This window comes from Carettochelys insculpta, chromosome 3 (genome assembly GCF_033958435.1).
Source record: "Carettochelys insculpta isolate YL-2023 chromosome 3, ASM3395843v1, whole genome shotgun sequence".
Classification (NCBI taxonomy): domain Eukaryota; kingdom Metazoa; phylum Chordata; order Testudines; family Carettochelyidae; genus Carettochelys; species Carettochelys insculpta.
This window is the reverse complement of record NC_134139.1, coordinates 79,279,644-79,291,686: the sequence shown is the minus strand read 5'-3', so window position 1 is coordinate 79,291,686 and position 12,043 is coordinate 79,279,644. Positions and strand designations below refer to the sequence as shown.

Genomic DNA, 12,043 nt, shown 5'->3' with positions numbered 1-12,043 from the left:
CACAGGCCATGTATCTGCAAGTGTGTTCTGGAGTCCAGAAGAGCTTCTTATGTACTCCAAATCAGGTGTCCATATGCTAATGAGCCACAGGAAATTTACATCCGTGCCTCATTAGCATCTTCCAGATGGCTCATTACCATGCCACTTTGGAAGAAGTGGCATGTGTAGACACAGCCTTAGGCAGGTGTTTAACTTTAAGTGTGTGCCTAGTCTCAAGTCACATGTACTAAAATAGACATATGGTTAGGTACTTTGCTGGACTGGGACCAGAGTGCTAGGCCTCCCAAACTCAAGCCCAATCACCCCATGAGTCTCAATCTCAGGTGGCTAGCTCAAATGGCTGCAAAAGACTCAGTGGCCACTCTGCTATTTTAAGTGTGCCAGTAACCCCCCATTAGCATTTTTTCCATCCATGCATGGAATGAATTTTGTTATGGGCACAAAAGCATGTGCAGATGAGCACCACCAGTAAAACTACATCCTGCCAGCTGCGGATGTTGTGGGTGCTCTGATAATCAGCTGGGCAGCGTTTGACTTTCTTTTGGGTGGCCATCCAAGTGCTCAGCTTACAGGGAACACTGATATAGACATGCACACAGTCAAGCCCTTGCTTACAAGTTTACTTTTTCACTAGCCCTTCTGTTTTGCAAGACAGCTAGTTCCTGTGAACATAATCTTAATCCCAGCTGTTTTTGGATCAGCAAAAAGCCAAATCTACCATACTGCAAAATTGTTAACTAAGTGTATCCCTATGATGGAGATCATAATGAGTTGGTTTTGAGTCACCATGGCCAGGATCCAACTCTAATTGGATTCAATAGGAACCTTCCATTAACTTCAATGAGAGACGGATCAGGCCCTGTGTAACTGGTTATTCTAGCAAGGTTTTATTGCCTTGCCCCTCCGCAGAAGCAGAGCAAGCCTCGCAGAGGCCTGGGTGGGCGAAGCCAGAGCACCTGCCCCACCCACAGCTGAGTTTGACAGGGCAGGCAAGAAGAGCCAGAGGTGGGATCACAGGGCTAATTAAAAGGACAGCCTCCGAGCTGAGCAGAGGGCCCTGGCTGAGCTCCTGAGAGCAGGAGCTGAACACTCCATGCCAGATGGAGATACTGACCAGACGGGTCCACCAGCTGTCCTGACTGGACCCCAGAGGAGTGTCTGGGTCTGCTGCTTGGCCACTACCCAGGAATTCCCAATCTATCTCGGCTCCAACTCCCTGCAAGGTCGCTACCAAGAAGACCCTGACCTGCCTGAGCCTACAGACCTCCCACCAGCCACCTACCTGAAAGTCATTGGCATGTCCTCGTCTCCACACCTGCGCTCTGCCTCTTACCCAGAAGATGTGGGCCTGCCCAATCTACCAGACGAGCCCGAACAGGACCCCTTGCCAATGGAACTGGAGGTAGGAAGTAACCTATTAGTTGTATTAGGCCTGAGTTTCAGGTAGTTTTGTAGTATTTGTGTTATTAGTGCCCAGCTCAGAACACACTACTTGCTATAGTAAATTGTAACACCATCCAGTAAGTCAGGAGGAAATATTTTACGAGGGATTTGAAGCTCAAGCTACAGAAGTACCCACATGGGCAACCAATAGAATGTGCCTTTTCATGTCCTCTCATTTTTTTCTCAGGCCCAGTAGGGCATGGGTGCACAAAGTGAGGGGTGAGCCCCCTCAGAGTGGCTTGAAATTTCCTAAGGGGGACGCAGTACAAGTGGCTGCAGCGTCTCCAGCTCATCCATCTCATCACAAATGTTGAAATATGTTACAGAGAACTCTTGACTTAAATGTAGGTTGCATTCCTGGGCAATCACCTGTAAGCCAAATTTTGCGCAAGTTGGGGGAGCTGGGAACCTGACCAGTGTTGCTGCACTGGTCAGTTTCCTGGCTCCTGGGACTGAGTGGGAGCTGCAAACCAGGGGGCCTGGCTCCCTGTTCCCCTCCTTATGAGAGCGAGGAAACTGACCAGCGCTGCTGTGCTGGTCAGTTTAAGCAGAGGGGAACTGGGAGAAGAGGGGAACTGAGAGTTTCCTGGCTCCCACAACTGGAGGTGAGCCAGGAACCACCTGGTTGCCAGCTCTCTGCTACTCACATTTCGACTGGCCTTAATCTAAGTAATGTGCAAATTGAAATTGTGTAAATAGGGGTTTAACTATGCTGTTTTTCTGTATGCATATTCACATTTTAATGCCAATACATAATTTTTTACATGCCACATACTTATTGTGCAGAAGGAGGTTTTTTTTCCCTCCCATATGAACATAACCGAAATTTCTGTCAGTTTGGATTACATTAGACAAGTTGCGGCAGGGGGCTGGGGACGCGTCCTAGCCGCAGGGATGAAAAGTGGGACCTGCTCTAAAAAGTTTGCTCACCCCTGCAGTAGGGGATTTGCACTCATCTTTTATTGAAGTAGGTCTCCTCGACATGCAGCTGTTGTGCAAGCGAAAGGGACTGCACACGCAGATTTGGAGGAAGACGTGTGAGGGGATGGTTGTCACGATGACCCTCCTACCCCTGAACTCGGTTGAAGGCGAAGTATTGCCTCTCTGTTTCCTTCCTGCTTCTCCCACCGGTTCCCATTCCTTGCCCGCTCCCGGCCATTATGTAACGGGCCGGGGGGCTGGGGGCGGGTGGGCTTCAGCACCCCGGCCCGCGGACAGCTCCCTGCGTGCGGGAGGCGGGGAAGGGCGGGGCGGGAGCTGGGCGCGCAGCTCGGCAGGGCTCCTCTCCGGGGGGAGGGGGGAATCTCCCGGAGCCGGGCGCGCAGCCACCCCCCGCCCCGCCAGGCTCTGGGATTTCCAAGGCGCCGAGACCCGCCTCTTTGGGGCGGGGCGTGGGCGGGCACGGGCCGCCGGGGCTGCCATATAACCCCACCTCTCGGGCGAGGACTGCGGCTATAATTGGCTGGCGGCGGTGCTGGGCGATGTTGAGCTGGCTGCTGCCCCCCATGTCCCTGCACACACACAGGGGCGGGCGGCAGAGGGAGGCAGGGCTGGGGGGCGGCGGTGGCTGTGCCACTCCCTGCCTCCCCGCCTCGCTGTCCGAGCCCCTCGCGGTGCTGGGCTGCTGTCTGCGGCCGGGCGAGGCGGTGGAGCCGGGCGGCGGGGAGCGCGGGCTGCTGCTGCGGGCGGCGGCGGGGATGATGGCGGAGGGCGGCGGCGGCGGGGGGCCGCGGCGCAAGGCGCTGTCCCTGCTGGAGGCGGCCCGCTCCCGCTACGAGAGCCTGCAGATCTCCGACGACGTGTTCGGGGAGTCGGGCCCGGACAGCGGCGGGAACCCCTTCTACAGCACCTCGGCAGACTCCCGCTCCGCCTCCTCCCAGGACGAGGACGAGGAGCAGCTGGCGGGGCCCGGCCCCCGCGCCAGGGGGCGCCGTGGGGGCAGGGCGCTGGCGGCGGAGCAGCAGCAGCAGCTTCCCCCTACCTCGGCGGCGGCTTGGCCCGGCCCCGCGGAGGAGGAAGAGGAGGAGGAGGAGGAGGGCTGGAGCCGGACCCTGCGAGACACCCCACCCCCAGACTTCCAGGATAGCTTCGGTAAGCGGGGGGTGGGGTAGGGGGCTCCCCTGCCCCGCCGCCTACGGTGGCTGGAGGCCAGATGGGCGGGCGGAGGCAGGGAGCGGAAGGCCAGGGCCGGGCGGGCCATGCGCCGGGGCGACCCTGTCCTTGCAGCGGCGGGAGGGTTCGGGTGGGGCCGCAGCCGGAAGGCACTTTCGCAGTTGAGGCAGAGGCAGGAAGGCGGCAGCTGCTTGCAGGAGAGCACCGATCGCTCAGTCTCAGCCCCCCGCAGTCAGCGCTTGGCCCCGACGCCCAGGCCACTAACTTACAACTAATGGGCGCTGTGCACTGACTGGCTCAGCCCCCGCCGCCTGCCACTCCCTGGAAGGGGCGATCTGCGGTGTGTGTTTGAGAGCGGGCGGGCTGCCGCCGCCTGACCTGACTGCGTTTTGGCCGCCTTACAGAGCTCGCTCCTAGGGCGGCTGCTGGGGGAGCCTGTAAGTCGCTAAGGAGAGAACCGCTCTTTCCTGGGGAGAGGGAGAGAGAGAGCTCGGCTCGGCTGCACAGGAGGAGCGGCAGCAGCAGGGGCTGGCTGGCTGTTCAGGCGTTGCCTTTGGGGAAGGAGTCTATAAATATCTGTGCACCTTCTGCTTTCATTTCGACGAAGGCTAGCTCCCCTCTTGCAAGGCAGTAGAATTTTTCATACCTGAGTCATGATAAGGCATAGCTTGTATTCTTGCAGGATCTGGGGTAATTGCTTGGGCTTAGATAAAAAGGTGTCTAACAAGACCAGAGGAGGGCAGGATGTGATTGATCCTGAGCAGTGTCTGTCCTTTTTCTTCTCTGAAGATTTTCTGATCCTCAGAACAACAGGCCAGGTTATGCAATGCACCCTTGGGACTCCCTGCTGCTTTGCTGGCGTTGGAAATCCTTCTCAGCTTGTGTGGCTTCATACGTACATAGTCTATGATGTAAAGACCTGGGAATATTATACCCACTTTATAGATGGAGAAACTCTAGACCAGAATAATTAAGTGTCTTGCTCTAAGTCAAACAAGTAGATTGTAGCCACGCTGGGGATGAACTCTGCTCCCCCGTCCTTGTTTACGATAAAGCCAGCCTCATGCCTGTGCACAACCACTCTAGTCTTTGATAATGTATATGTTGAGAGTTCATTGAAGTGATCTGGTGTATTATGACAATGCATGATGTGGAGATTGGGTGATATAGGAAGCTTATACCAAGCTCTTATAACGTTAGTCCCCAGCATTAATGAATGCTTGTTAATTAATTAATGGGATTAATTAATTAATGCTTGTTCTGTTGCAAAAAAAGTAAGGAAACTTACAGAATGTGAAAAACAGCACTCAACTAAAGCTCACAAATAAACCTACTGTATATAGTATTCTGAGATATCAGGCACTGCTGCTGGTGACTTGCCCTATTTACTAGTCCAATCCCCTTGGGTTTTAACTCTTGATTGTTAGGCTTAATTCATTAATGTTGATGAAAAGTATCAAAGAAAAGTCTATAAATAACCAAAATAATGATTCAATGGAGGAAAAGAGTGCTCTTCAACACATCTCGCTGGTACCTCAGTGTGGACTGACATGGATCGCTAGGGAAGTAATTTTTTTCTGTTAGTGTTAAAAGAACAAGCAGAGTTAAAAATATAATTTTTCATTGACATGTTAGCTAACAAAGGCAAGAAAGGCTGCTGCTCCTCTGACCAGGTACTATAAAATATTAAACATGATGTACTAGTATAAAACTCCTGTAGGTCTTTAAAGAGAATGCTAAAGGACACTTGATTCCAGACATTCTTAGGCATATCTGAGGATTCAGTTTGGACCAAGGAAGTTAAGTAAGGATAGAATAACTTACTATTTAATTTCTGTGCTTTTGTTGATGTCTAAATCGTCTAACATTAGAGCAGTGATATGCATTTAATGTAGGATGGAGATAAACATTTTCATTGCCTCTTTGAAAAAAAAAAAGTCAGTTGAGGACATGCCAGTTCCTGAGCTCAGAATTCCTTAGAAATAAAGGGGTTTGATTTGTGGGAGACAGAAGTAAATGCAAAAATCTCTGGAGCAAGTGGAGTTAATACAGAAACTGCTTCTGCTGAGCAGTAGCTTTGAAAGAGGTTTGAGCCGCCTCTTACTCTGTGCTGTGAACTGCTTGCATTGAAAAAATGCATGGCAAAAACTTGGTAGTATAAGACTGGTCCTAGTGGCTAAGAGCAATTGTCCATCTAGCCTAGGATCCTATCTTCCAACAGTGGCTGGTGCCAAGAGCTTCAGAAGCAATGACCAGAACATGGGAATTTGAGTGATCCATCACTTGTCATCCAGTTCCAGCTTTTGCCTGTCAGAAGTTTAGGGATGCACACAGCATGGGTTTGCATTCCTGACCATCTTAGCTAATAGAGACACAGGTGGACCCGACACCCGTGACTTACTACTTTACTGAACCCAGTTATGTTTTTGGCCTTCCCAACCTCCTCTGTCAAGGAGTTCCATAGATTTACTGTGTAGTATGAACAAGTATTTCCTTTAGTTTGTTAAACCTGCTGCCTATTAATTTTGTTAGGTGATCTTTATTCACCTGTTGAGTGAAGGGTTAAACACCACTTCCCTGTTCACCTTCTCCATGCCGTTAATAGCTTTGACTGTCATAACACTCCCCACCCCACTGCCAATCATCTATTTTCTAACAGTTCCACTTTTTTTTAAAATGTTCCATATTCCTCATCACTTGTTGCCATGCCATGTATTTGTAGGTGGGGTGACAGAACTGTGTCCAGTGGGTACACCATGAATTTATATAGTGATGTTATGATATTTATTGTCTTCTCATCTAGCACTCTCCTAATGGTTCCTAACATTGTTAGCTTTTGACTGCTGATGCACATTAAGTGGAGGTTTTCAGAGAGTAATTTAGTATCTGTAAACTTTGCCAGCTCCGTGTTTACTTCTTTTTCCAGAGCATTTATAGATATGTTGAACAACTCTGGTCCCAATATATATCTCTGTGGAACCACTATTACTGTGCTACTGTGAAAGCTGATAGGAATAAACTCTTGTTTCATATTTTTTAAACCACAACTTATCGTGATTCAGCCCACTTAGTTTCAGCGCCTTTGGTGCTGGACCTTGTCAAAGGCTTTCTGAAAATCCAAGTGTGTTCTATCCACCAAATCATCTTGGTCCACATGTTTGTTGAGCCTCTCAGAGAATTCTAATGAATTGTGGAGCAGGATTTCACTTTACAAAAACTATTGACTCTTCTATCTAGGCTGTTCATCTGTATGGGTTATAGTTCTGTTCTTCACTATAGTTTTAACCAGCCTGCCCGATTCTGAAGTTAGGCTTACCGCTCTGTAATTGCTAGGATCACCTCAGCAAACTTTAAAAAAATCTGAGTTATATTAGATATCTGCTGGTCATCTGGTACCTGATTTAAGTGACAGATTACAGACCACATTCAGTAATTCTGTATTTTCATATGAGTTCATTGTGAACTCTTGGGTCCTGGTGACTTGTTTAGTGTATCAGTTGGTTCCTGAATCCCTCTGACACCTCAAAATGTGACAGTTGCTTAGTTCCTAAAAAGAATGGTTTAAGTGTCCTACTCTACCTCATCCTCTGCAGTGAAGCCCGATGCAAACATTTAGCTTCTCCACCACAACCACTATTGAGTCTGTTCTGGTCTGGCTATGGTCTGAAGAAGTGGGTCTGTCCCACGAAAGCCCATCTAATAAACTATTTTGCTAGTCTTTAAAGTGCTACTTGACTGCTTTTTTTTTGGGTGCTCCTGTAGCACTTTATCATACAGTGATCCTTCTAAAGTAATTGCTTAGCCCAGTTGCTGCATCTGACATACTATTTTTTTTGAGCATCACAAGAGAAGTTCCAGATTTAATTATTCTGTAATTCTAAGCAATGGAAAGTACCACAATGGCTACGTCTACACGTGAAGCCTACATCGAAATAGCTTATTCTTCTTCGAGTGTCCCCGTGGGTGCTCCACATTAGGTGTCGGGCTCGCCCGGCGCCGCAGATCGGATCTTCCAAGCAGTTTCTGCCGGACCGCGCATGCGCCGGTGCGCGCCGCTCCCCCGCGCGCTCCCGGCCATGTGCGCGATCCGGTCCCCGCCAGTTCCTCTTAACCGCCGTCGGCTGCAGACGGAATCCAACTAGGCTAAGGCCAAGTAGTGTATTCAATGGCTTTATCTGTTTTTTCTTAAAGTTTTTTCAGGCACTTAGGCTACTATAAGCTAGCCGTTTGTTATTTTGTAAAAAAAAAAAAAAAAAAAAAAACAACAACGAAAAAGCTAGGAGAGGGACAGCTCAGCCAGTCCCAGTAACAAGCGCCGGAGGCCAGGAGCTAGGGCTATCAGCCCTCCGGCTAAGGCAGACCATCGGACGGGGAAAACGGCACAAAGAAGGTGCTAAGTACCCACTTAAAAACACAAAGACTCACCAACAATGTCCTCTTCAGGCTTTAAAAAAAAAAAAAAAAAAAAAAAAAAAAGAATGCTGCTTCTTGACAAGGCCCTCCAGCCAGAAGTGCCGGAGCGGCCGCAGCAGGAGGGACCCTCCGGGGCCCTTAAAAGGAAAGCTGCCTCCCTCACCCCATCAGCGCAGAAACGGAGGAAAGTATCTCCAGCCCGATCCCTGCCGGCAGCAACAGCGAGCGGGACGGGAGGAGCAAGCAGCCCCCAGCCGCAGCAACAGCTGATCGGCGGCGGCACGGAGAGCCACGTGGAAGCGGCTCAGCCTCCAATACTCAGCCAGCCGCCCCGCACCGCAGGCAGGGCGGCGGCTAAGCAAACGCCGGTACTGACGGCACCGCAGGCAGCGGCACTGACCCCCGGGGAACCGGCGGTGCAGAGCGCGCAGGCACGCAGCCTGCCGGCACCGGAGGACACCGCACATGCGGCATCGCCCTCGAGCGTGCCGAGCTCGGTGCAGACGGGGCCGGAATCCCCTGTATGCTCCCCAGCCCGATCCCTGCCGGCAGCAACAGCGAGCGGGACGGGAGGAGCGAGCAGCCCCCAGCCGCAGCAACAGCTGATCAGCGGCGGCACGGAGAGCCACGTGGAAGCAGCTCAGCCTCCGATAATCAGCCAGCCGCCCCGCACCGCAGGCAGGGCGGCGGCTAAACAAGCGCTGGTACCAGCGGCACCGCAGGCAGCGGCACCGACCCCTGGGGAACCGGCGGTGCAGAGCGCGCAGGCACGTAGCCTGCCGGCACTGGAGGACACCGCACGTGCGGCACCGCCCTTGAGCGTGCCGAGCTCGGTGCGGACGCCGGAATGCCCTGTATGCCCCCCAGCCCGATCCCTGCCGGCAGCAACAACGAGCGGGACGGGAGGAGCGAGCAGCCCCCAGCCGCAGCAACAGCTGATCGGCGGCGGCACGGAGAGCCACGTGCAAGCGGCTCACCCTTCGATAATCAGCCAGCCGCCCCGCACCGCAGGCAGGGCGGCGGCTAAACAAGCGCCGGTACCACCGACCCCTGGAAAACCGGCGGTGCAGAGCGCGCAGGCACGCAGCCTGCCGGCACCGAAGGACACCGCACATGCGGCACCGACTTCGAGTGTGCCGAGCTCGGTGCGGACGTGGCCGGGATCCCCTGTATGTCAGGGGCGGAGTTACCTCCTCAAGGGAGGGGGAAGACTGCACACAAGAGGAGGCATTGCAGCCCCTCTCCGCACAGGGCTGTGTAGTTGCTTTCTCACAGCCCTCCGCTATGTTGCAGACTCCAACTAGAAGGCAGGGGTCCCCCCCCTCCTTGGCCTACCCAGAGCCCCCTTCTCCATTTCTGCAACCAGCCTCACCCTGGCTGGGACCACCTCCACCCTTCCTGGGATTTGAACCGCTGGACTATTAGGCAAAGTCGCTCTCTCCAGGGTCTCGACGGTCTCCCTCCCCCAGACGCAAAGGGTATGCACCAAGGGAGTGGTCTAGGTCACCTTCCCAAGACCAGTGCTTATACTGCCGTGGTCGCCCCTACCACGCAGGGCATAGACACCATCGGCAATCTACTAGGGAAAGATCCCTACGAACGATCTCGTACCCCCAAGGGCAATTGTGACCGGGGACAGAGACTTAAGCATCTCAGGGGGGACTGGTTATGGAACCCCGAGATTTTTCCTCGCACACCTCTAGTGAGAGGGTGTACCATCATCAGCAGGAACCGGAAGGGTCCAGAAAGACGTACCCCAGCGGTTCCTCGCTTTCCTCCCCGGATGAGGCTACGGCCCCGGGGGGCGTCCATCCTCCGGACGATCTCAAACAGTTCCAAGAGCTGTTTTACGAGGGTGGCCTTCACGCAAGGCTTCCAGACAGCAAAGGTGCAAGAGCAACACCATAAGCTCCTCAAAAATCTGAGACCTCCGGCCTCCTCCAAAATAGCAATACCGCTGATGACGCAATCTTGGAGCCTGCCACTATGATATGGCAGACTCCTGCGACTATTCCGCCTGTCCACAAAAGAGCGAAAAAAAAAAAAAAAAAAAAAAAAAAAAACAAATACTTCGTGCCCACGAAGGGCATGGAGTTCCTGTTCAGCCACCCACAACCAAATTCTTTGGTGGCGGAGTCGTCGCAACGTGGGGGAATAAACAAACATGCCAAAAAGCTAGAGCTGTTGGGCAGAAAGGTCTACTCCTCCTCCACGCTACTGTTGCCAATGGCAAATTACGCAGCGCATCTAGCGAACCATAATTTCAACAACCACATTAGGTTGACCTCCCTCATGGACTCGCTTCCAGAGGGCACGAAACCAGTGATCAAGGCCATCATCCGACCATTTTATAACCAGTGGCAAAGGATCACCACAGACACATGGGTGCTGGAGATCATAGCCACGGGGTACGCCATCCCCTCCCAGTTGCTCCCACCGCCATGACCTCCACCCGGGGCCCCACCTCCAGGAGACCTCCCATGTAGCGAGGCTCAAGCAGGAGGTAGACCATCTCATGCTCGTAGGGGCAGTGGAAAGAGTGCCGGAGCAACTGCAAGGGAGAGGGTTCTACTCGAGGTACTTCCTCACGGGGAGGTCCATCTTAGATTTTCGAGGCCTCACCGGTACCTGCGCAAGCAACGTTTTCGGATGATCACAAACGCCTCCATCCTTACGGCACTAGACGATGGAGATTGGTTCGCAGCCCTCGACTTACAAGGTCCTACCGTTTGGGCTCTCCTCAGCCCCCAGAGTCTTCACCAAGACCTTGGCAGTGGTGTCAGCCTACCTGCACAGACAGGGGGTATTTATATTCCAGTATCTGAATGACTGCCTACTCAAAGGGGCCTCAAAGGAGGAGGTACTACGCATAATATGTGTCACAGCAGGCACGTTCTCTTCGCTCGGCCTGCTTATCAATCTGACAAAATCAAAGACAGACCCCACACAGGACATAGAGTTCGTAGGGGCACGCATAAATTCTATTACAGCGAGGGCGTATCTACCAGAGACTCGCTTTCGGGCCATCGGCTCCCTCGCGCAAGGCTTCACCTTCAGCCCTATGGTGCCGGTTCTGACGTGCTTACAGCCGCTGGGCCACATGGCAGCAGCAACGTTTCGTACAACAGAACGCCAGGTTACACATGCGCAGCATGCAGCATTGGCTGGCGAGCGTATACAAACCGGCAGCACACACTGTTCACAGGATGGCGTCGCCCACAACGGAGGTGCGCAAATCCCTGCAATGGTGGGTAAACCCAGAGAACCTGCTAACAAGGGTACCCTTCCACCAACCACACGTATTGGTTTTTCTTACTACAGATGCCCCCCTCATAGGGTGGGGAGCACACATGGGCGAAGAGGTGACGCAAGGGCTGTGGTCCTCTATGGAGCAGTCACTGCACACAAATATACTGGAGCTCAAAGCAGTGTTCAACGCCTGCAGACACTTTCGAGACCAACTGAAAGGCAAGGTAGTCGGGATCAGTACAGACGATACCTCCACCATGTTTTATATAAATCGGCAAGGAGGAGCTCGGTCCCGTGCCTTATGTGTAGAAGCAGTCCGGTTGTGGAACTGCTGCATCGCCAACAATGTAACCTTGAAAGCCTCGTACTTACCAGGCGCTCGCAATGTGCAGGCAGACCAGCTGAGCAGGCGTTTCGCACTCACGCACGAGTGGCAGATCCGTCCCGATCTGCTGCAACCGATTTTCCACGCATGGGGTTTTTCCCCAGATAGACCCTGTTTGCTACTCAGCACAACAAGAAGTGCCCACAATTCTGCTCCAGGGCAGGACTGGGACGGGGGTCCCTGAGGGATGCCTTCGCGATCTCATGGAGGGGCCCCCTGCTTTACGCTTTCCCTCCCACAGTGCTCATCCACAAAGTGTTGCAGAAAGCCAGGAGGGAAGGAACCTGAATGATCCCGATAGTCCCAACGTGGGATCGACAGCAATGGTTCCCCCTATTCCTGCGCATGTCGGACCGGCCACTGAGGTCCCCTCCGGTGGCGCGGGATCTGCTCACGCAAGCCCAGGGGTCCATAGTGCATCCGCACCCCCAAAGCCTGCGA

General features: G+C 53.0%; 1 protein-coding gene across 1 annotated transcript in view; it reads left to right on the top strand.

The window, feature by feature from the left end:
* The first annotated feature begins 2,924 nt into the window (after positions 1 to 2,924).
* Positions 2,925 to 12,043, top strand: part of PGBD5 (piggyBac transposable element derived 5) — a 108,170-nt gene continuing 99,051 nt past the window's right edge. Inside the window, exon 1 of the mRNA XM_074990191.1 lies at positions 2,925 to 3,534. Within this exon, the coding sequence (XP_074846292.1) occupies positions 2,925 to 3,534 (610 nt within the window). The remainder of the gene's footprint in view (positions 3,535 to 12,043) is intronic.